Here is a 25,718-nt window from a genome sequence, read left to right as displayed (position 1 = left end):
TATATTCCCCTGGCATTACCTCCTAACACAACAAGGAGGTTACTAATGCTGAATGAGTGACTAAAAATATGACATCCTTATCGCTTCTGACTGCCATAATCCATCTCTCTATATGTTTTTTCTCTTTTAGAAAATCTTGGAAATGCAATAGTCATTTTTATTTTTTATTTTTTTTGCTGAAGCAAATGGGAATGGAAAAATAATATTTGCTGTGGTATCCCACGTACCTCTAGAGACATTTATTCTGCTATAGTTTAGGCCTACTTCTGCATTCATTCCTAACCTGGAAATGTGAAAAGGATCCATGATCTTGTTAAAAATTAGTCCCTATAACTTCACTTTTGTACACTTTCCCTATAGATTTAATTTAATAGAAAGTGCAAATAAAGAAATTGCACTGAAATCCCTAAGACACCCAGACAAAAATCCACTTTAAGGAAAATAACTTTCAATTTAATGTTTGTTTTTTTGTTTTTTTGTGCTAGAAAGGATTTAAAGCTTAAAAGTTACTTAGAAGTCTGCAAATAAGAGGAGCAAGTCAAGTTCAATTCCTCCATTTAAGCCTGAGGGAGCTAAGCAAATTCAACTGGAATGTGACACTAAAAGCACTGCTTCGGAAGATTAACCTCAAATCAAAGTCTTACCTTTTTGAATCTGAGTATCCATGTGGGGGCTAATGTATGGGGGCTAATGTATGCATAGATGTGTGCTTTCATCGTGTAAGGTCATGAACAGAAGTTAATGCCCATACTTCCTATGCAGATTTGGGGGCACTTCCTGTTATGCGAGACAGCTGTACCTCCCAGCTAGCCTTGATTCGCTTCAAGTCAGAAAGTCTTTATGGCGATGAGCTGGTAAATGCCTCTGACACCGTCTGCCAGTTTATTAGTTCCAATTTCTACCACAAACAGAGAAATAAGAGGCAAAGGAGGAGGGACCACCAACAGAAGAATCCTATGACGGGTACAACCACTGCAACATTTACTATTTTTGGTCACATAAAAATGGGTTATTGTGAATAAATCTCAATATTTTGATCTCCAGGGTTTACAAAATGTCAGAGTGGGCCAATGTGATGTATGCTGCCAGACGACGAGGGGACGACACAACAAGGGAGTCTGTTTTCATCTACACCAACAGTAATAACACAAGGGGTATTTTATCTTCAGGAACACAGCTGCAGAAGAGGAAAATTGTATAATAATATCTCATCTGTTCTCAGATCCCTTTGAGGGACCCAACCACCATATTGCCCCTCGATGGGTGTGCAACCTTGCAACAGTCTGAATGTTTTTCGTGATGGTCACCTCGACCTTCACCAATGTGCTGGTGGCCACGGCCAAATTCAAGAAGCTCCGTCACCCTCTCAACTGGATTTTGGTCAACCTCGCTATAACTGATCTAGCAGAGACTCTGTTGATCAACCAGGTTTTCGGCTACTTTATCCTCTGACATCCCATGTGTGTCTTTGAGGGCTACACTGTGTCTGTACGTGATAAGTTACTGCCAATAGGAAGCAAATAAATATGCAAATAATGTGGACCAAAACTTTTTTAATGATATCTTACAATCAACAGGTATCGCTGGTCTGTGGTCTTTGACTCATCTCTTGGGAGAGATGGGTGGTCGTCTGCAAACCATTTGGAAATGTCAAGTTTGATGGTAAATGGGCATCTGGTGGTATCATCTTCTGCTGGGTTCGGAATGCTGTCTGGTGTGCACCTCCCATATTTGGCTGGAGCAGGTAAGGACTGAAATATCATAGTTTTCCATTGTAAATGATTTGATTCCGTCACAAATAAAGAAAATCTTCCCTGCTCTAAAGATACTGGCCTCATGGTCTGAAGACCTCCTGCGGTCCTGATGTATTTGGAGGAAGCGAGGACCCCGGTGTCCAGTCCTTACATGACTGTCCTAGTGGTCACCTGTTGTATCTTCCTTTTTTCCATCATCATTCTCTGCTACATTGCTGTATACTTGGCCATTCATGCTGTAAGCTAATCTTTTATGAAACCTTTACAGGGAAATTTTTCACTTTGTTTGCTATGGAGAACTGAGCTTGTTTTCGATCGTCTCTGGCAGGTCGCCCAGCAACAGAAGGATTCTGAGTCCACAAAGAAAGCTGAGAAGGAAGTGTCCAGAATGGTGGTTGTCATGATCATTGCTTTCTGCCTTTGCTGGGGTCCTTATGCTTCCTTCGCCTGCTTTGCAGCCACAAACCCAGGCTATTCCTTCCATCCACTGGCAGCAGCCTTGCCTGCCTACTTTGCCAAGAGCGCCACCATCTACAACCCCGTCATTTATGTCTTCATGAACCGACAGGTAATATTGCATTGAATGGGCATACTCAAATGTGAAGGTGTATGGCTTATTCTTTAGTTACTTTAAACTGCTTTTGGTAGGTCAACAATCAGAAACTGTCTTTGCTTTTGCAGTTCCGCGAATGCATCATGCAGCTCTTTGGAAAGAAAGTTGATGACGGATCTGAAGTGTCCACATCCAAAACAGAAGGGTCTTCTGTGGCTCTGGCTTAAACCTCACGTAATTTATAGCTCCTTCCGAACAAGAGAAAACGGGTTTCTGAGAACTGGACTTATAATTGAAATAGTCTTGACAACAAATGTTGCTAAAAGTCTTCTGAAAGAAACTTTTACTGTCCTGGGAAATGTTGAACTCAAATTGAACATCATTTAGCAAGACCTTAAAAGATTTATTTGCAATGCAATGATGTTTGAATGTCACTCAAATCTTTCATAATCTTTTAATTTCTCATATGCAAATATGCTGAAACATGTAATATATATTCAAAAACAGTCCAATGAATAATGTAAAAAAAAATTGTTAACAAAAAGTTGTTGTCACAGAGCTATGTTTTGTAGATGGATTTACAAATTTTAAAAAAGAACACTGTTAGACTTTTCTGTAATTTCTACAGTTATTTACTTTAAATCCCCCAGTATTATACTGCTATTTCTCTTTACAGTAAATAACTGTGATTCCAATTGCATCATGGGCATTTTCTGTGACGTCTAACACCACATACAGAGACTTACTGTATTTTTTAAATTTGCTGTATACTACTGTATTTGACGTAACTGCCTCTCTGGCTGGCACCATTCCACCGTGCTTTTTATTTCCTAATTTTTGCCTTACACCACGTGTCTACAACGCTATAATAGCCAGAGGCTGTCTATATTGGACACATTGAAGCGACCGGACCTTTAAATGCAAACCTGTTTATCCCTTGTAAGAACTAGTGCGAGCGCTTGGACTCGTATCGGACTACGTCTGAAATATAACGGCCGCGGCGCATCACTATACTGTCTGGGATTTGTCGTGTCGCGTCAGACAGACATCCAGTGTAGGTAATGGGGTCTGTCTTTTGTTGGATCGCGACGTTCGTGTCTGGCCCGGGGAAGAGACGGAATTCACTTCACCGAGAGAGAGATCAGCAAGCAAGGTAAAAAAAAAAAAAAAAAAAAAAAAAAACATTCTGTGTATGTTGACAGGATTGTGCCCAGTTTAATGTATGTTATAACGTTAACGTTAGCCTAACGTTACTCGTCGTCAACATGGCGGTAACGAACTTTACCATGGTAAACTGAGCTAACGTTTCATTTTACACACTTTGTTAGATTATTGAATTGTCGAGTTAAAATATGCCAACGAGCAACGCGTTTACATTAACAATAAATGTGAATAAACTAATGTGAAATTCTGTTTATATCCTAATGTTGGCCTACTGATGAGAACCTTTATAGTTTTAGCATTAGTTTGCAAACTATACCATATTATAGTTTATTTTTATTTTTATGGAATTTAATATTTACTTCCATTTTTGTGTTTAAAGTCAACTGCAACAAAGCGCCAATTCGCGCCAGTGACTTAGCAAGATTCCAGAGGTAGGCCAGCCCATTTGTGATATATTTTGAGAAGTTTGCTGAAATGATTAGCATACACTATGTGAAAATTGCTTTTGAGCCACTGGTGCAGACTAGGTAGCTAACAATATCTTATAAAATCTCTATAAAATTGGCTAACTTTATATCAAATAAGTGACCTTTGCATTATGTCTAACTTTATTACACAGCAAATGAACCAATCAGAAGATGGACCATTGTCTTTGTTCAGTCTCACCAGATTAAATGTATCCAGGTAAGCACTGCAGTAAAACTCTCACTAATTCATTCAGACCAAATCTAGCATTCTAAACAACTTAAGTTTATATTTTTGCATTATTTTTATATTTTATTAGCCAGCGACTCTACCATTGCAGTTCCACCTGACTAGGAAGGTCCTAATATCAGCGCACAGGTGGGTTAACTACTGTAGGAAGGAGAACGATCATCACACAGTGATTTCTTGCATGTATCTTACTGTGTATTTGTCTCAAACAGGTACTCCTTCACTGCAGACAAGCTGAAATGGGCTAAAATCATCTATTTCAGTCGTTCAACTTCTTTCTATGCATCTCAGCATTTTTGGACAGAATTTAGGATTTGTAAGTATTAAAATTTAATCTGGCATAATTTAATTTAGTTCTTTTGTATGCTATTTATTGACAAAAGCTGTTTACAAATATATATTAAGTTTTTGTGAAAATAATAATAAAAATTAACAAAAAAGGAGGTTAAAAATAATGTGACACTAATATTCTCTCTCTCTCTCTCTCTCTCTCTCTCTCTCTCATATAGTTTTGGAACCGGGATCTCCTCTGAAGGACTGAGTACATTTGTGTTTGTGGGCACGCATGCAGACCAGGGAACACTCTGATGTTGTCAATCAAGTTCTGAACAGGAACCAATCTTTGGAGAAGTTCATTTATTCACAAAGGTGGACAAAAACATTGTGTTGGCTTTTTAAAGATTATTTTGATGATGACTTTTACTCCTATGCTGTAGAAAAGATGGAGTAGACAGTCAGACATTGATAATAATAATAAATGTTTCTTGAGCATCAAAGAGACTTCTTTCAAAAACATTAAGACACTTAAATACTTCTTTTGGCCACCAGTGTACATGAATCCAACACATTTTTGGAAATAAGTGAAATTATTTTTAAGGTGGGGTTATGTGTCTTGTATTGTGAAAAGAACTGTGTTTTGTCCTGTTTTGGACATTTCCTTTTTGAATGCTTAATGTATTTATATTCTGCAGTTTTATGAATGTAATGGTTGATATTTCATTATAATACTTGTATAAGCTAAACAACCAATGACTCTACATTCATTTAGTCAAATGCTAATGTTTTATTTATGATTTTATGTATGTTTTCAAAAATGTTTGCAGTGAAGGACAGCACATAATGTGTTAATTTAACACGTTTACACATCTTTGTGCTAACCTCTCTGACATATTTACTTTGTTAAAATCATTAACACAATGAATGAGTTAAAATTAACACAAAAAATGTTGTCTCTAAACTTACCCATTAATGTGTAAAAATTTCACACATCATTTCCAGCATTGGCATGTTTATTTTGTGATATATATGAAATGTTTTAAATAAAAAAATTGTATTTTGTGATAACTGTCTAATTGGTTTGTATGAAAGTAGTACTTATGTAGGATAAAAATAAAATTAATCATATATCAAAATTATCAAATCTAATTTATATTTAGTACAAATAAAAATAATTACAGTAGTGTACTGATTAGCTTAGTTTTTACAGTAATGCACTGTACTGATTAGCTTCGTTTTTACAGTAATGCACTGTATTACACAAAACTGAAATACGGTTTGGTACTGTAACTCTTAATTACAGTAACTTACTGGCAACAGTGTTGCCAGTAAGTTACTGTAAAAAACCCTTGAAAAGTCTAACAGTGAAGAACTTTTTTTTTTATGTTATATTGTTTCATTGTTTTCTGAAGAACATAATTAATGCAGGAAAATGAAACACTGAAAACAAGAGCAGCATTTGAAAACGCTTTCAAATGTCGACACTGTTCACAAATTGTAAATAGAGGTCATTTATAATAGACTTCGAATAGAGGCATTGTTTATTTACCCATTTTAGAATCTTTATTATTTCAGCCCACTGTTAAAATGCACCACTGAAAACCAATGTAAAGTTGATGGGCAGATGAGAAGAACAAGACAAGGAGGATAGATCACTTTCTAAAAAAAAACTAAAAAAAACATAACTGCACGTATATGTTTCAAGAAGATTCATAGAATTGGAAATAGAATAGAATTTCCAAGAATGTGTCTTGCAAGGCTTTTAGAAAGGATAGAGCACATGAAGCCATGGTAAAATCTTGTAATCTCATATAAGCTCAATTCCACATCAAGCGGATAGAGGATTTCACCTAGCCTGGCCAGTAAAGTCAAGACTTTTGCTAGGAAGCTTATATGACGGAACTCATTAGGTTAAAACACTGTTGAGTGCATATATGAGGGCATTCGTGTGAGTGTAGAGAGGGGTTACTTGACTGTGGTAATTATCTTACTTGACTGTGGTTCAGGGTAAAATAATTGTGAGGACATGCTGTTATATTTACGTGCACAATAATTTCAGTCAGTTACTGGTTATGGTGACAAAAATGTCTAAACAAATGAAAAATAATGCACCTTTTTGTAATAGAAAAGCTTATGCTCATTTTAAAGAATAAAACAAATAAAAAAATCAATCAAACAAACAATTTAGATTCTTTGTTTTTATTGATTGGCCATAAGGTACACCTGAAACCCTTTTGTAAAACTTTGTATTATTATTAAATTACCACCTCTCTTCTATAGCATCTTAAGATATATGACATTTTATTCAATGTGTATATTACTGATGTGTATTCATAGCATATTTGTTGAATAACTTTTTCCATAGTTTTATTTTATTGTTTTTTGCAAGTTTATTTTACTCAAGTGTTTGTTTTTGTGGATTTACTCTAGCAATCGACATATAGGCTAGGCTAATTATGTCTTAGGCTACACGTGTTTGATGAGTCTGTAATGGGGGAGGGGGTTGATAAAACACCTATATTTGTAAAAATGGAATGTAGACTGTTTTGTCAGTTTGAAGGAAAAACAATAAAAAGTGTGAATCATAAAAAAAATACTGATGTCTATTCTATTCTATTCTATTACAAATCTACGTGAGTAGACTTCAGGACTTCATTTTGGACATCGAATTATATAGGCTAGGTCCATACCAGGACAATACAATTGTTCAATGCTTTCTCGACATTCTCATTGACTATGAATGGAATTCAAGGCTTTATTGCACATTGCAATACATTAAAAGTCTTTATTAAAAGTTAAATGTCTCGCTTTAACGACGTATTTTCTAAAGTCATGTTTTACTACTAAGTTTGCGGCAGCTTGGTGTGCATAGACAGTATGATTGTGTGCCACCCAAAGACTATACACAGTACAGGACGCTGCGGGTTCTCACTTAGACTTTTATTTTGAAAGACGAGAGTTTGTCGCTGTCTTCATTTGCGCTTTAAACCATTCACACGTGGAGTTATGTCCAAAGCAAGTGAGTATATGTACATTTGAGTCTTTTTTCACTTATAGAGCATTTTAAAAAGTGCTGACATAATGGCCATTTTAATTAATTACTTGTTTACCATGTTACAGAGCAAAAACGAGCGAAACGGCTGGGGTTTAGCGGTAAAAAGGTGCGTAATCTAGCCTACATGCTAACTACTGTCAAATCAATGTTCCCTTTAGTTCTGTTGAAGTTATGTATCCATGTGTACTCTGCACATTTTGGACCAACTTTATGAGGAATTTAAGATAATGAGAAACATAATTTCAGTGTCCCAGCTTTTGACTGGCAGTGTATGTTGACTGTCTTCTCTAAAGTCCAAGGATGGACAGCAATCTCAAGGAGGGAAGAAAGATCCTGGCGTACCCAATATGCGCAGCTTCAAAGAACACAGTCAGAGACAAGCTGAACTCCGAAAACAGAGGGTGAGGAAGGGATCTGTACTACCTTTTCTAAATATGTTGCACATTTCCAGATCTGAGTAACATATAAGTTTACCTTTATTTATATATTGATGTATATCACAACAAATGTTAATGTGCAGTTTGTGTCAACTGTTTTCTAGTTGGAGGAGCAACAGGAGAGACAGAGGTTGTCAAGAGATAAAGAGATGATGAAAAGGAGAAGTCTGGACAGTTTCCAGAAAGACATCCAGTTACGACAAAGAGAGTTTGAACAGAGGGTTGGTGTCTATGACATTTGACTATTGAAGACAAAGTTTTAGCCTTTCACTTGAATAGAATTTAATAAATTCATAGTTTTAAAATATACTACCATACAAATGTTTTTAGTTTTTTTATATGTTTGCAAATTGCATTATATACTTTAACCTAGGGCTGCACGATTAATCGCAATTAACATGAAATCATGCTTAATACGATTTGGCTTATTGTCAAAATCAATGAAAGGGTTTCAGTCTTCTGTTTATTCAGCTACAGCGATAGTATGATGCCCATAGGGATTTCCTGGAATGATGTGTGTTATTGTACTTCTGCGGGGCATATTTGGTGTGTCTGCGTGAGACGCCCTCTGGCTTCCACATGGAGCAGCATTTACTACTGATCACAGAGCCGTACTTCACTGACAAGCTGCACATAAAATAATCGCAGCCTTTGCCAAATCGTGTGTTGCTTCATTTTGATTAATCGTGCAGCCCTAATTTAACCATGTCACTATATTGTTCAACCACTGTAACACATCTATAAATTATCTTTTTTGCATTTGCAAATCATTGTAGATCTGCACCTTTGTCTTAATAACTCTTTATTGTTAATGCAATGAATGCAGGAAAATCAAATGCAAAACCTGGAGAAGCATGTCAACTTTGAAACTGAGAACTCAAGAAAGGCATACTGCAGAGAATTTAAAAAGGTACTATTTCCTGTACTGGCATGTTTTGATGACCCATTATAATTCCCTTTAAAGATGAACCTCTAATGGCCATTTCTTAATGACAATTTACTTCTTTTGTCTCTTTTTCTATTAGGTAATAGAGGCAGCAGATGTTATTTTAGAGGTTATGGATGCCAGAGATCCCTTAGGCTGCCGCTGTCCACAGGTTGAACAGGCTGTTGTCCAAAGTGGAACCAACAAAAAAATTGTACTCGTTCTAAATAAAATTGGTAAGAGAGAATTTGTGCATGTCCAATTGAAAACTTCATTCTGCAACAGACAAAAAATAGTTTTTTTTCACGACTTTGTCTACCTCAAGATTTGGTGTCCAAGGATATTGTGGAAAAATGGATCAAGTATCTTCGCAATGAGTTTCCTACTGTGGCTTTCAAATCCTCCACTCAGCAGCAGAACAAAAATTTGGTGAGAGCTACAATTCATAGTTTTCAATCACATGACTGGCACAGAAACCGGGAGGGCAAAACATCCATAGAACTGAAGCACAGGCCTGTCAAAAGTTCCATCTGTTTCAAGCCACGAATATTTAGATCACCTCTCAAAAGAAAGAAACAAAAATGTGTGAACAAAATGCAAGTTTTGGCCACTTGTGATCCATAAACAACACCTGCTGAGACATTCTAAAACGCTTAATGTGAAAAAAATATATAAATATCTGTTATTAAATGATCAAATTCAGTTCACACCTTATTGGTGATGCATTCTATATACAGCTGAGCAGATGAGGGTGGAATATGAACACAATGTGCTAATTGGTTAAGTGTTTTTTTTATTTATTGTGTTTTTAAATAATGTTTTTCTATGGAAAAATGCTTAAGTAACTGCATGTTGTGTTTAAGCTCTTTGTTCATCTGCTTGCCTGTGCATAGTATGCATGATTATTTGGTATTTTAATATCACTGTACTACACTGTACTGTAAAAATGACTGGCAAGCATGGAGGAAAGTCTTGTTTTGCTCTCCAGGTGGGCGGTCCTGTAAAGGTTTGACATCATGTGGAAACTATGAATGGAGATGTATTTTATTATCAGACTCAGCAATTTTTTTTTTTTTTACTGTGACCTATTATATAGTGTTACAGTAACTTTGTTTTAACTCTGTTGTCTGACTTCCACAGAAACGCAGTCGTGTGCCTGTGACCCAGGCTACTCAAGAGCTGCTCGAAAGCAGTGCGTGTGTCGGGGCGGATTGTTTAATGAAACTATTAGGAAACTACTGCCGGAACCAAGATATAAAAACAGCCATAACTGTAGGAGTGGTTGGTAAGTTGTTTTTTGCAATATGATATGTACAAAAAAAATTCTGTCGTAAATGTCTATAAAAGTTACCGAAATGTTTCAGGTTTTCCGAATGTGGGGAAAAGCAGTTTAATTAACAGCTTGAAGCGTGCTCGTGCATGTAATGTTGGAGCTACACCTGGAGTTACCAAGTATGCTAATAAGTTTTGTTTTGTCAGTATTTATTAAATTTTTTGGTAAATATAAAGTACATTTTTCTATCATTCTAAGCTGCCTTTCCCTCGAATCAATGTGTTTTTCAGGTGTTTACAGGAGGTCCATCTGGACAAACATATCAAACTTTTAGATTGCCCTGGTATTGTAATGGCAACCTCAACCAGTGATGCTGCCATGATCCTTCGTAACTGTGTGAAGATTGAGCAGCTGGTTGACCCAATTCCACCTGTTGAAGCCATATTGAGGCGCTGCAATAAAATACAGGTTTGCAACTTATATTTCAAGAACTTCAGTTTAATTGAATGTGGAATCACAGTGTTACGTATGATTGAGAGCCAGTTGGTTTTTAATCTTTCTTGTGTAGATTATGGATCATTATGGAATTCCAGACTTCCAGACAGTACATGAGTTCCTGGCCTTACTTGCCCGTCGTCAAGGCAAGCTGAGGAAAGGAGGGCTTCCTGACTCCGACAAAGCTGCCAAAAGTGTTCTAATGGATTGGACAGGGTGAGGTTATAGTCCCGGTGAATTTAACGTCAGTTACGTGTTGACCTTTTAAAAATTGTTTCCCCCCCCAAAAAAATTCTGTCTTTTACTCACCTTGTTCACCTGTCTTCTGTGGTAGAAAAAAATTATTATATTTTGAAGAATGTTTAAATTGTTTGCACATACAATGAAAGTGAATGGGGTCCAAAATTGGCTTTCATTTTATGGTAAAAAACCCCACAGACATTTTTCAAAATATCTTTTGTGTTTCACAGAAGAAAGTCCCTTTAAGCTTCAACTTAATGTAAATAAGAAAATGTGATATCAAGTGAACATCATTTTGAAAACTTTCATAATTTACTCACCCTCATGTCGTTTCAAACCCAAAGTACTTTGTCCACATTTGAAACACAAATAAAGATGTTTTTAATATTCTCTCATCATTTTTGTCCATCCATTAAAAATCCACTCTACCTTTTTTTGCGTTTTTGCAGACTGAAATAACTAGCACAGCTGTTACTTGTTGGTCAAAAACAGTCGTCTGTAGTGTAAAGTACATTTAGAAGTCTTTCTCTGTCTTGTACAGGGGTCGTATCAGCTACTTCACACATCCTCCTGAGACTCACACGCTGCCCACACATGTCAGTGCTGAGATTGTAGCTGAGATGGGCAAAGCATTTGACTGGGATGAACTGGAGAAGGGAAATCTGGAGGCAATGGCTGGTAACTCTGGCCATACTATCAATGAAATAGACATAACATATTTGATATAAGTTTTATAACCACACATTACCTATACACACATTTGCCATTATTTATTTTGATTTTTTTTACAATTTAGAGTGTGGCACATCTGATGCACAGATGGGGTTCTGTATGGCTACATCTGGATTGACAGAAGGCGGTCAAGGAGAAGATCTAGCAGAACTGCAAATAGACAAACCATCAGAGGACCCTGAACTTCAAGACACGGTTGAATCAATGGATGCAGATGAGGACCCAGAGGTACATCCATTACATGGAACAGTTCCTAATTCAAGATAATTTTACATCCACCTATATTAATCATTAAGTGCACAAAGATTAGTTTGGTGGCGATTTGTTATGGTGTGTTTTAAGATTCGGATCTCATTTTTGACTTTCAATTATAATTCTTCTATTAAGTTTGGACCGATGACTGTTGAGCTCAAGGTTCCCAAGACAAAAAGCAGTGGTGCAATTGAAGCTGTAGGCCCAAAGCCAGTGGACCTAAAAGACATTCTGGATGTTGACCCACTCCTGCAAGGCCAGGCCCTCTCGGCTGCCAACAAAAAAAGAAAGAAGCAGCAAAAGAGAGCGGGTAAGACCCTCTTTGTTTGGAATAAATTCATCCACGAGTGATCCCCGTGCATACATGTATTACAAGCTAGGCACACTGCTTTAAAACTATGTATTATAACATCAGTTCTCTTTTTTTCTTCTTTCATAGATAAACTCGGCACCAAACTTTCAGATTCTCTTACCTCAGCTTTAAATTTCTCCTTCTCTGACAGCTGATGCGATGAGCATTAAACCAAGATGCTCTGGGAGTTCATTCTACTTTCTCCTTAGAAATACTAACATACTTGTATATTTAAATGATTTACAATTTAAAATATGCAAATAAATCATCTTTTCTCTGACTGAGAAGAATGACTCAACTAGACCTCTATGACTATTATTGACCTCCTTTCTACCCATAAATCAGAAAAGCAAAAAAAAAAAAAGTGTTACCGTGACAACTTTCTCAGAGTCCTGGTACCAGTTTATTCACTTTTATAAGTAATAGTCAAACCAGATTGTGAAGGAAGAGCAGCCTATAATTTAAAGCATGGCTACTTGCTTTAACTAACTTATACATAAGTGCATAAAATAAAAACATGCATACATACATAAATATTTTGCATACACATTTTTAGGCATAACCTTTTCCCCATCCTTCCCCATTGTCATTTTATAATTTTGACTATTAATATTTTCCACATTTTAGAATAATATTGTAAAAGTGAGTAGGTGTTTCAACTTTTGTCTGGTGCTGTAAAAAATGTATTAAAATTATTTTTATAAAAGTAAAATTAAGTGTTCTTGTGGGGGGAAATGTTTATTTATTAATTATATAATATTATATTATAGTAGTTTTTATTAATATGTTGAATGATCTTTTTTTTTTAAGTCATTTTTTTTATTAGTTTTGTTTTGTCTATTTAGTGTTAATTTATTTCAATTTTAGTTTGTCATTTTAGTAGTTCATCTTAAACTACTTTTTAAAAAAATTCAAATTTTCTAAACTATTAAATTAAGTTTTACATGACATTTTAATTGTATTTTATTTAATCTTTATTTTAATTACCTTCAACTATTATTAATAGATTTAGGTTTTAGTAAACAATAAGATGGTTGAGTGTGATGGGGAGAGATGAGGCTCAGTCTGTCCAAAACAAGGAAATCCTCATGCGAGTAATGGCGATACTTCCAGCAAACTCGCTGTACTTCTGCTAACACCAGACTGGTAACTCAACTAACTTTATTTCCACTCCTTGACGATCTGACACGTATGTATAAGCCTTGTTAATCTCACAGTAATTATGAGTGAATGGAAGTTGAAGAAATTAAATCCAGGCAACGTGCCAATTTGACGTTGGATGACATGTCAACTAGCTAGCTAGTTAGCCTAGCGCTAACAGCTGGATGGTGCTAAAAACAACCATTCCGGGTTTGTTAATTGCGCTTTAGGAATTGTCATATGCAGTTACAGTTTCTTACTGTTGTAAATAACTAAGACACAAGTTAATTTGGTTAATGTTAACGAAGTTGCTCAACTTCGGCTAATCCCGACCTATAGCAAACTATTACATAACTCACAGCAGAGCTAACTGCACTATCATAATTTAAAAAGTGTTTTTGTCCATTTATAGCTAAAGGAACACGTTCAGATTAGTGTTTGTGCCTGATATTTTGTTGATATTTAGAGGGACAGTGACAGTCTTAAAGGCAAAACTTTTATTTTGGTTAGCTGTCATCTGGTAAATTCTGTACTTCCCCATGATATAGTTGCAGATTTAAATCCTATGAGATATTACGGATTCAGTTTTTGGTCAGACATGTTTTCTTGTAAATGAAAAAAATATTTCACTTGTCTCTGTCATTTCATATTGTTGCGTATGTTTTATATTAGTTAAATGGTTAGTGTTATAGCCTTTAACAATACTGTATTTATAATATTATGAATATTTATAATATAAATGAACTATAATATTCTTCCTTCTTAAAAAGACAGAGTTTAATGTATTTGCTGATTGTGCTTTGGTAGAGAATTATATTTCTCTTTGAATGCAACTATGTGAATGATGACTCAGATAAGTAAAATGTCCCTGTTCCTCAAGTCTTCATTGTCCAAAAAGAGAAGTGATAATCCCTGTTATTTCCTTTTATTCTGCTGATCCTGTAGCATTATTACCAACTTTATCTTGATGCTTTCACCATTGCAGCTTGTTATTCTTCTCATACTTGACCCGTGGAACCAGCGTAGCCATGTCATCCCGAGTGTTGCTACGGCAACAGCTGATGCGGGAGCAGGCGCAGGAGCAGGAAAGGAGGGAGGTGCAGCAGCAGGCGTCTGTCGCTCAGCTCCGCCCAACAGATTCCACTCCCGCCATCTCCGTCACGGTGCCACCCATGGCTGCCCGCCCTCCTCCAGCTCAAGTACCGGTGGAGGTTCTGAAGGTGGGTCGGACCTTCTTATGAGCCTTAAAGAAGTCTCTCTCGGTCGAAAAAATGTTCTACTACTGTGCACTCGAGTAGCATCCTAACTGCTGTCTAGTAACCGTGAAGCTTGTTTGAAAGTTTGAAGCTTGACCTAAGAAAATGAAAATAAACATTGCAAAAGAAACTCTTTGGTATAAAAAAATGTGGAATAAATGCTTAAATTTAAGAGTGTAAAAGTTACTTAAATACTCAACCTAAATTTAATAATTTTTTAAATATTACATGATAATTTTTCAATATTACAGACATTTTCAGAAATAAGGCATTCTGCAGTCCACTAAAATGTATTTTTGATGTCACATGCATAAAATGTAGTGTCAACATAAGTAAGTGCGAGTTCCCTTTTTTATATAAAGTGGCAAAATTTCTCTCCTCATGACTAATACACAGAGTGAAACGTATTGTAGAGAATGAAATGTCACTGATGTCTTTACATGACCATTGACCCAGTGTTTTGACTTTGCTGTAGGTGCAAACTCATCTTGAGAACCCAACTAAATACCACATCCAGCAGGCTCAGAGGCAGCAAGTGAAGCAGTACTTGTCCACCACGCTAGGCAATAAAGTTGCCACACAAACTCTTGGTGTATCCCCCGTCCCGCAGTCAAACTCTGCTCCGGAGATGGGCCCTTCTGCAAGCAGTGCTCCCAATAGCCCAATGGCACATCTTAACCTGGGCTCCAACAAAGAAGAGGTAAAGCACATCTAAATATACACTGATATATTTATTTATATCTAAACAGTAGCGGCTCCTGACTGTAAATTTAGGTAGGGCAGATTCTGGGTCTTAACGCCAATTTATGATGAACATTTTGTACGTTTTATATTGTAATCGCTGAACACATGCAGTGGTTGTTTTTGGCACAATCCAGCTGTTAGCGCTAGGCTAACTAGCTAGCTAGTTGACATGTCATCCAACGTCAAATTGGCACGTTGCCTGGATTTAATTTCTTCAACTTCCATTCACTCATAATTACTGTGAGATTAACAAGGCTTATACATGCGTGTCAGATCGTCAAGGAGTGGAAATAAAGTTAGTTGAGTTACACGTCTGGTGTTAGCAGAAGTACAGCGAGTTTGCTGTAAGTATCGCCATTACTCGCATGAGGATTTCCTTGTTTTGGACAGACTGAGCCTCATCTCTCCCCATCACACTCAGCCATCTTATTCTTTGTAATTGTTAACTAAAACTAAATCTATTAATAATAGTTGTCGTAAATTATGCATAATTACAACTAGCCCTAATCCTAACCCTAATTCTATCATAAGTTCATGTTGTTATTAACATTACTCAGTACTTGTGTATATAATTATACTGTAACAAGGACACCTTCAAATAAAGTGTATCCCAATTATGTTTTACTGTGTGCCACTCTTTTGACATGTGGACATGTTTACCTTTCTCTGTTCAACTCTCCCTCTCACTAGTTTTGTGTCGCATTTAACTGCAAAATACCACACCAGCAGCTTAATTATATCTGCACCCCTCTTTCACTCCATACAGCACTTCTGCTTTAGATCGCCCACAAAACACACTCTTGTTAAGAATACAGTTCACTGGTTCCCTAAATACAAACCTGTTTATAACTCACTTTTTCTGAAGCGATTAGATATGCAATAAGACAGTACTCATTCTAAACCTTGACTGCATCCCCTCAGATGGATGATGTAATCGACGACATCATCAGCCTTGAGTCCAGCTTCAATGATGACATCATGTCACTGATAGATTCTGGCCTACAACTCCCGAACACGGTAAGCTGAGCGATGATCTTCATTATTGATGAACACATCAATAACATTACGGCAATGTTCTGAATAAAAGGCTCTTTGAACCCCATCTGTATTTGTGGTAAACCGCTACAAGCCATTCTGAAAGCTACGGAGAGATCATTTCCTGAATGCAAATGTCGCCACCCCTTTTAAGAGTGAATGCTAACCACTGCACTTATGAGGGAGGCGATAACTCGGGATGCACCTCGGCAATCGACATAAACATTCACTGCTGACACTTTACTAACACCTGCCAGGCAGGAATTAACAGGGAGGGCACAAAAAGGACTGTGAACGGACTGTACAGAGCATGGCACAAGATAGAAAGAACTCTAGAAACGACTGGAGAAGGATTTTCCTTTATTTATTTTCTGGAGGGAAGAGAAAAAAGTGAGTTGACGTAAAATGAGGATTTTAGTTTTATTGCAGGAGCATGAAAGAAAAAGAAAGGTAAAATCTTATTCTTGAATTACTAGCCATTTCTTAGTCTTTATTCTTAAAGAAATCTGTTTTGAATCTGCTGTTTTGAAATGAAAATAATTGTATTATAATATGTATTTCATTATTATATCAGGAAAATGTATATCAGAATAAAATGACATAATAAAATACAATAATTTGAATTAATGTTGATTTAAAATGATTAATTTGTCTGCAAGTTGTTGTTTTTTCCTCAATGTGTGAATAAAATGAATAGTTCAGTAATACAATTTGGATGTAATAATGTATTCACGTCCAGAATAATAGTACTACGTTTATTTAGAATAATAAAATGGTAAGATTTTCCCTCAGTTATAGCACATCAATGTTCCTTGCAAAGTTTATTTAAATTCATGTTCTTAAACAATAGTATACATGATGGGAAAGCAAATTTTGATTTTAATCAATGTGTTTTAGGCTGATATGTTTCCTGGTACAGCTCAGTGTTTTGAAGTGTTTTGATTTGATTTCTCTTCTCCGTTGTTGTCTTAGCTGCCAGGTAACCTTCTGGATATCTACAGCAGTCCTGGCATGGCAACCTCCAACATCACCGTCAGCAATTCCTGTCCAGCAGATCTGCCCAACATCAAAAGGGAATTTTCTGGTAATGTTTTACTTAACAGCCTTCTGTGTTCCATTGGTTTCAACTGTTTGTTGCGTTATGAATCTACAGTATTGTGTAGTAGTCATAATAGCTGTTTGTTGTCAGACACAGATGCTAGAGCTTTCATGAAGGAGAGGCAGAAGAAAGATAATCACAATCTCAGTGAGTTCAAAAGACACATGCTCCAGTTGTGTATTGTTTGTTTACCGTGTCATTACATGACTCAGCACAAATCTGTGTTTTTCCTTGTGTAGTTGAAAGGCGGAGAAGATTCAACATAAATGACAGAATAAAGGAATTAGGGGCTATGATACCCAAATCCAGTGATCCGTACGTTTCTTTCCTTGAAACCTTAAGCTTTGTGGCTCTTTTTTTTTTTTTTTAATGATCTTAACCTTTTGATCTAAAGGCTTATGCTTGAAATTAGTTTTGAAGACAATTATAAATGCCAAAACTAAAAAAAAAATTTAGTTCTCTTAAATTGTTATTAGTTGAGCCACTGCAATGTATATATGGCACATCATAGTGATGTTATAAACTATTGTATAAGTTTGGGTCAGTCTTTATTTTCCTGAAAGAAATTAATACTTTTATTGAACAAAGTGACAGTAAAGACATGTTACATAATGTTATAATATATACATGTTATGTTACAATGTATTTCTAATTCAAATATAAGAAATTCATCAAAGAATCTTGAAAAAATGTGTCCACAAATAATAAGCAGGATAGCTTTTCAACATTAATAATATTAAGAAATATTTCTTTCTGTTTCTTGAGCACCAAATCAGCATATTAAAGTAAAGTAATGGCTGCTGAAGATTAAGCTTTGCAATCACAGAAAAAAGTTACATTTTATAATATGTTAAAATAGAAAACAGTAATTGTAATTTCAGGATATTACTGTTTTTATTGTATGCTTGATCGAATAATTGCAGTCTTGGTGAGCATAATACATTTCCTAAGAAAAAATCGTACTGACCCAAAACTTTGGAACGTGTGTGTGTGTGTGTGTATGCATTATATTTATCTCCTGTCTGGTTGAAATGGCAGGGAGATGCGTTGGAACAAAGGAACCATTTTAAAGGCTTCTGTTGATTATATAAGAAAACTTCAGAAAGAGCAACAGAGGGCCAAAGAGATTGAGATGAGGCAAAAGAAAATGGAACAGTCCAACCAGGCCCTTCTGCTCCGCATACAGGTATGTGAAACGTTAGCTTTCCTGTCTGTACCAAAACAACATTCCTATTTAACACTTAACTTGTTCCACTTCCTTATTATGTTAAAACCTGTGAAAAGATAGACTCTAACACCCCCTTCTGTTTGTTGCACACAGGAATTAGAGATGCAAGCTAGTCGCCATGGCCTCGGCACAGCTGTGTCACAAGGCCTGAGCACAGATGCTTCCTTCCTTCAGCAACAGCTACTACAGGCAAATCAGTCCATGCAGCCTGGCGTCGGGGAGGGCCAACCTCACAGCCACCTCAGCATGGATGCTGCATTGGCACAGACTTCCCCCTCTCCCTTCCTCAATATACCTCCCTCCGGCTCCCCGGCTGGTGCGGCAGTAAGCGGCCCTCTCGATCTGGATACCTTTAGCTTTGCAGATCTGGACGACCCTACGGCCTCTGATCTTTACTCTGACGTTGGTCTCAGTGACATTCTGATGGATGACAGCTGCACGATGGCCACTGTCAGGTCTTCAGATGTGCTCTTTTCCCCTGGAGCCTCCAAGACCAGCAACCACGATAGTAGTGTAAACATGGAGGATGACTTGTGACAGAACTGACCACTCTATGTATGTTTCTGTGCTTTTCCTCATGTGGGACGACGTGGAATGTTTTAAAGGGACAGTGAGTTATAAAAAATTCTGTCATTTAGTCCAAGCCTGTATGACTTTCTTTCTTCTGTAGAACATAAAGAAGATATTTAGCTAAATGTCTCAGTTAGAGCTTCACGATTAGTGATGGATCAAGTGGTCTTTATGAGTGAGTCATTGAATCATTCATTCAAATTAATGAAACATTTTTATATAGACCGCAGCAATTAACATTTTATCAGAACTTCTAGAAATGTAAGTTATTTTGTTTAGTTGTCTGTTTAGAATTGTGGGGCAATCATGATCTGGGGCAAACAAAATTGTGATTCTCAATTTATCCAGAATCATGCAGCTCTAGTCTGTTGTGTTGAAGTCAATGGAGTTTGGTTACCAACTTTCTTCAAAATATCTTCTTTTGTGTTCTGCAGAAATTTTGATGGATTTTTCTTTGTTTGGTGGACTATCCCTTTAAAGAACACTCTGTGTTGTTGTTTTCTCTGATTCAAGGCAGTTCATTTAAAAATGTAACTGTAGTATTACAGCGTTTCATTGGCAGTCAGTGATTGCAACACTCCCAAATGTGTATACCAAGTCTGAAACGCACCCAAACCGTTTAGCCTTTTTGTAGCTAAAATGTAGGACGTTTTAGCCTTTCTAAGCCTTCCTTTAGCCTTCAGCTGCCATAAGGGTAAATCATGTGACATTTATTAATGTGATAGATGTGTTATTAGACTCTGCATTCAGAGCATGCAAGTGCACATATATATGTTTTTGGAGTGTAATAGTCACTTTATAGTCACTTACCATACCAAAGGGATGTTTCGGAGTTGTGTTTAATTGCAAGAACTCATTATTTATATTGTTGATGAAAATGTTCAAGCAATATTTACTGCGTATATCAGAAAAGTCAATTTTTTAACACTTTGCTGGCTTTACTTTCAGCCTAGTACTTGCATATTTACTACTAACTGGTTTGAAATTTCTTCTTTTTATTTGTTTGTTTACAACACTTCCTTTTAAGCTTAGTTAATTTGACCTTTTTCAATGTTACATTGCTAAACAAATTTGTGATGGTGCTGGTGTTCATACATATATATATATTTTTTTTTTTGGTGACATTTTAGAAAAAGGTAAAATTCATTTGGTAACACTTTACAATAAGGTTCAATTTGTTAACATTAGTTAACATGAACTTGCAATTAAAAAAAGCATTTATTAATCTTCGTTCATGTTAATTTCAACATTTACCAATATGTTATTAAAGTCAAAAGTGGTATCTGTTAATATTATTTGATGGATCTGAGCTGACATAAACTAAAAATGACTAGTTTTATTTTTTTAACTAAATTTCAAAGATGAATAAATGCTGTAATAAATATATTGCTTATTGTAGTTAATGCATTAGCCTATAACTAATGGAACCTTATTGTAAAGTGTTACTTCCTAAAAATATATATATATATTTTCAAAAAATGATTTGCCATTAATACGTCAGGTATCATAAAAAACAATATCAAACAAATTCTAGTTATACTAGAAGTTAATTTCTAGCAATTCTAATACATTTTTTAAATAATATATTTTGAGATTTTATGCTGAATAAATTAATGTATTATGAACAAACTTGATTTATCAATGTACAGTAGTATATTTATAAATGAACATTTAACCTCAATTAATTGATGTTGTAAAAATTGTTCATTGTTACTTCTTGATACCTGACGCATTAACTTATGTTAATGAATTATGCGCATAGTGTTACAGATTTTTGGAATGTATATAAGGAAACAAGCCACATAAACATCATGCACAAATTGCTTTTCAGGTGTAAAACTTCACAAGCTACCTCTGCCTAAAGTGCTTTTTTAAGCAATAGATCTAAATCAGCATTTTGTTAGATGCAGTTAAACATACACCTACCTGCGAATGTAAATGTTCTGTAGATCTGCTCAGAAACATGACATTGAGCGTATTGCCAGTCAAAGCCAAATTAAGTTTCATCTCTGATCAGACTGTGCCTTTAGCTTCAAGGAACAAAAGTCATTTGTTTGGTTTGTAAATATAGAGAAATTAATACAAATGAGTCTTTACATTTTTAGAAGTTGTTCTCTGTCAGTTCTGCAGCAATTCAAATGAATGTATGATATATAAAACTATATGATTTAAAGCTAAAAGCATAGACTTGTAAAATATATTTCAAAACTTGAATGTTTGAAATGATTTATGTGAAGTCACAAAGCAATAAAAATGTTTATTGTCACATGTGCTGACAGTACAGTCCTTAGAAATAAGCATTGGTGTGTGTCTAAAGACGTATTTCTACTCATTAAAACCGAATTGCCAGTTATATTTCAGCTTCCCTGTTTATTGCCGTCTTTACTTTCATTACATCTGTACTCAATTAAAGGAAGGTGTTGTTCTTTTTAAATATTATAAACAGATTTTTTCAAGCGCATAATTTATAATTGAGAAAAAAACATTTATTTAAATTTTAATGTGTTGGTGCATTTAATTGGCTGATAATAATAAACTGATCTAATGAAAAAATCTTATGCTTGACTTTTTTTCAAATGTTTCTCTTATTTTTTTTAAAAAGATTCCAATACAACAATATAACTCATTTGTCATTGTTTATTCAATCAAATCTGCACATTTGCACATTTACCTCCAGTTTCATCTCAACATTAATTTAATATGGCAGATTTGATGTGCAAGTTATCAGTTTTAGGTAAACAAATCTAGTAGCTCTTTTGCATACATTGGCTAACTTGCATTCTTTTCACACAAAAGAGCTTTAAAACATAAAAAAGAGAGAACTGTTTTTATTTTTATATATATAAGATACATTTAGTCTAATGCATTCTAACATTGTCTTGCCATATATATAGGCAACATATAAATATTTTTTTGCAGTGTACCTTTGACAATTTATTTGACCAATTATGTTTACTCTCAAATTGCATGAGCTGGACAAAACCTTTAATATTTTGATATATTGTAGTTCAGGTGATATGTAAACAGCATATGCATTTCTCCTCTGATGCAGTGTGAAAATGCAGTATCAAATGCAGCCGTGCAGTATCATAGCCACAATCAACCAGCAGATTTACATGCTTGTGAAATCAGCACATAACATTCGCTACATTCCATTCCAGCCTGATCTGATAGTCATGACCAGTACATAAATGACAGTGAGACTGTGCAGCTAGTGAAACAGAAGCTGAGAGAGTTCCATGCCGAGCTCCAGACACTCAGCCGTCTGTAGACAGAGGTCGCACGAGGAGCAGTCGAAGGCGTTTTCTCCCCAACTGCAGCCGCACGCCTGCACCAAGTCGGCACAGCTGCAGCATTGGCAAAAATCTATTAAGTCCTCCAGAGAGGAAGGGTCGCAACAACATGCTTGAGAGCAGAAGGATGTACAGATTGAGGCCACGCAGAACTGACAACCATCACCAACGGCCAGCAAGCAATCCCAAAACTTGCAGAACAAACACGCTAACAGAAAGGATGCACACAGGTCTAGAAGTGCAAGAAAAGAAGAGAAGAAAATGTATTACATGTGAGATTAAATGCATGGTCTGCATTCAACACATTTTTTTTTTTGTAAAGAGCTTACGGTGAGCCATTTACAATGGAAGTGAATGAGGCCTTATAATAATAAGCATATCATTTTATAAAAGCACTTACATTAGTCTGATAAAGTCACTATGAAATCAAAATAGACAATTCTTGCTTGTTTTTTTTTATGGAATATTGCAGTATTCATTATAATTCATTTGTCCATGCACATCATTCTTTTTTTTTTTATTCATGTGCCATCGTAATCTTCAATGAAAATAACTTCCCCTCCCTATTGCAGCGACTTCTCTTCTCTTCTCTTCTCTTCTCTTCTCTTCTCTTCTCTTCTCTTCTCTTCTCTTCTCTTCTCTTCTCTTCTCTTCTCTTCTCTTCTCTTCTCTTCTCTTCTCTTCTCTTCTCTTCTCTTCAGGTGTGAGGGCGGAACAACCTGTCACTCACATGAGATCACAACAATAGCAAACCACAACCATCCATTTAATTCCCGATGGACAAAATCAAGTCCCGGCCATTTTTCCTTGTTCGAGAAGCCGTTTCACTCATATATACGTCACAACAGGGAAGAAAAGACTTCGCAACTTCGGGGGGTGGGGGGGAACACTCTAACCCTAAAACCCTAAATTTTAGAGTTAGTAATGTCATTAACCCGGGAGGAATGTCATGTAGTCGCTACGTTTGTTGTAGTCCTTAAAAAACAATTTCTTTAAAAGAAAATATCTCCCTTTGCTTTGAACTTTGAGCGTCGTAACTTATGCTCAAACAGCAACATTACACACTAACTAAAGTTAGAAAAATCAAATCATAATCAACCACCACTTTAAATCATAATTTTTTACAGTCCTTTAATGTTTACACACATTGTTTAAGTCTTATGGCCCCATTCACTTCCTGAATGCCTCACTGTAAACCAGATTTGTGCTTTTTTTTTTTAAGAGAAGGAGGAAAGAGTCTAAATTAATTTTTGTAATAATCAACAACATTACGCCACAAGTGCTGTCGATTGAGCTTAACTTGTATTGAACTCGGAATATTCCTTAATGGCTGTAACACAGACAAAATATTGATGTGGTAACCACGAAAATAAAGCAGATTTGCTGACACTGTGGTCCATCATAAAACTGCTATCCTGTTTGTATAAGTTTAAGCACCACACTAAGAAAGTTTGGGTTGTGCATGCATTCCCTCGTAAATTTTGCTAAATACTTATGATAAAAGAGGACAGGAAGAAGGAAAGCTGTTATCAGTCCTGCTAGCGAGGATTTCAACTGCATCTATAATGCATTAGATGTCATAAAAATTGAATCCCTCATTTCATTGAGTCAAATGTAATTTGAGGTGTTGCTTACCTTCAGCAGGGGCTTTCAGGTTCAGACGACTTTTCGATGTGGAGGTGGAGGAGAGGCTGATTTTGCGATGACGGTGTGTTGCTTTATAAGCGGTGATATGTGAGTTTTTGAGTTGGTTTGCGGGTAGCTGAACGCAGATAGGAAAAGCATCACTGATGTCTCTGCCAGGTGCGTCTTGAAGTGGCTTTTTCGCATCTGCTGGGACTTCTTTGATATGCACGTCTATGATGAGGAGACAATAATAAAGTTATTTGGATGTTGCCTTAAAGAATGATAGGTAGTGTGAAGGATATTTACCAAATGCTAGTGGTTTCGTTTTACTAAGAGGAGAAATAAGACATGAGTTTTCCTTCCCAGAGAGTTCCTCTGTTGGTGAGAGTTCATTATCCTTTAGACATGTTCTGGTAGATTCCAAGTCTTTTTTGTCAGATGACTCTACAAAATAAATAAAGCACATTATTAGTTGCTCTTTTCCTCTATACTTATGTATTAAAAGAAAACGGAAAAGTCTTACCAGAGTTTTGAAAAGTTGGAACTGAATGAACTTGAGGATCATCTTCACGAAAGCTGGATTTTGATCCAGTTGGTGACCGACCATGTTCCTCGTCATGGTCACAATTCATCTTTCCAAACTCCTCTAACAGTATTCGCTACCACATAAATAAGTGTAAAGATGTAGAGTGAAAATGCCAGAGCATTTGAACTCCTAACTATATCATAAAATATTCAAACACAGGAAGCACAGAGAATATGTCTGTGGCATATATTAAATACTAATGGTAAAATATTATGGAGGAAGCTAATTGATCACTTGACATATTGATATATTATGAAACTAACAGTTAATAATGTGAACACCATTTCAGTTTTCTTGTTCTGTGAGTAATATGACTACTTTTTACTGATGGATGTAATCATTTTTGATTTATACATTTGATATGCGCAAAGTATATTGATATGCGCAAAAAAATACAAAGCTTAGCGTAAAAAAGTACTGATGGAGCAAAAAGTGCCAGAGTCATTAATCTATTATTAATCTCAATCCATTTGGCAAACATATTGTGTGACAGGGATAAGAGGCATCCTAGATGTAAAGAGGGCAATAAATTTCAGCAACCTATTAGTCCAATGTTTGCTTACCTTGAGTCAAAGAGATGCCAGGAAAATTTCTTTCCGAGCAGATTTCAAATCCCAAAGAAACAAAAAAAAAATTAAAATAAGTTTGCAGTATATTAATAAACAGATAGCCTACCTAAAATTATTCAAATACAATAGAAATAAAAACAAAAATAGTCTATACATGTAATATTCTTATTAAAAATAATTCAACATTACAAATTATTCAACAATCTTCAACCTAAATTTCACCAAAGATATTGTAGGACCAAATATTTATCGTAAAAACACACTGCTGCCTCTTCATCATGTAAACAGTAGGATATCAACTTGCGGCATTGTCACCAAATGTATCCAGATACTGATATTAGCAGGCGAAC

The 25,718-nt window shown here is 35.8% G+C and overlaps 3 protein-coding genes across 3 annotated transcripts; 2 read left to right on the top strand and 1 right to left on the bottom strand.

Moving 5' to 3' along the window:
- Nucleotides 1-1,054: 1,054 nt before the first annotated feature.
- opn1lw2 (opsin 1 (cone pigments), long-wave-sensitive, 2) lies at nucleotides 1,055-2,534 on the top strand (the record flags this gene model as incomplete). The annotated part of the gene is given in 10 exon segments (XM_082155570.1): nucleotides 1,055-1,154; nucleotides 1,223-1,284; nucleotides 1,288-1,449; nucleotides 1,453-1,492; nucleotides 1,578-1,602; nucleotides 1,604-1,744; nucleotides 1,826-1,901; nucleotides 1,903-1,992; nucleotides 2,083-2,322; nucleotides 2,436-2,534. Coding segments are annotated over 10 exon segments (1,035 nt in total).
- A 4,876-nt stretch (nucleotides 2,535-7,410) lies between these two features.
- On the top strand, nucleotides 7,411-21,647 carry gnl3l (G protein nucleolar 3 like). The gene is made up of 22 exons (XM_082155577.1): nucleotides 7,411-7,480; nucleotides 7,582-7,622; nucleotides 7,810-7,917; nucleotides 8,058-8,174; nucleotides 8,780-8,863; nucleotides 8,979-9,114; nucleotides 9,204-9,307; nucleotides 10,019-10,163; nucleotides 10,243-10,330; nucleotides 10,442-10,619; nucleotides 10,720-10,862; nucleotides 11,428-11,564; nucleotides 11,683-11,846; nucleotides 12,006-12,217; nucleotides 14,348-14,582; nucleotides 15,094-15,318; nucleotides 16,284-16,379; nucleotides 17,370-17,481; nucleotides 17,587-17,643; nucleotides 17,736-17,811; nucleotides 18,535-18,682; nucleotides 18,818-21,647. Exons 1-22 carry the CDS (start codon nucleotides 7,468-7,470, stop codon nucleotides 19,259-19,261), a joined length of 3,063 nt encoding a protein of 1,020 aa, XP_082011703.1. The 5' UTR covers nucleotides 7,411-7,467; the 3' UTR covers nucleotides 19,262-21,647.
- A 266-nt stretch (nucleotides 21,648-21,913) lies between these two features.
- LOC309487762 (uncharacterized protein) lies at nucleotides 21,914-24,845 on the bottom strand (the record flags this gene model as incomplete). Its single annotated transcript, XM_082155571.1, has 4 exons — nucleotides 21,914-22,819; nucleotides 24,223-24,444; nucleotides 24,520-24,657; nucleotides 24,737-24,845. 4 exons carry the CDS (start codon nucleotides 24,843-24,845, stop codon nucleotides 22,506-22,508), a joined length of 783 nt encoding a protein of 260 aa, XP_082011697.1. The 3' UTR covers nucleotides 21,914-22,505.
- Between the last annotated feature and the right edge of the window lie 873 nt (nucleotides 24,846-25,718).

Source organism: Leuciscus leuciscus, assembly GCF_965113295.1.
Source record: "Leuciscus leuciscus genome assembly, chromosome: 23".
Lineage (NCBI taxonomy): Eukaryota > Metazoa > Chordata > Actinopteri > Cypriniformes > Leuciscidae > Leuciscus > Leuciscus leuciscus.
Note: the sequence above shows the minus strand (reverse complement) of the source record. Positions and strands in the feature narration are given on the sequence as shown.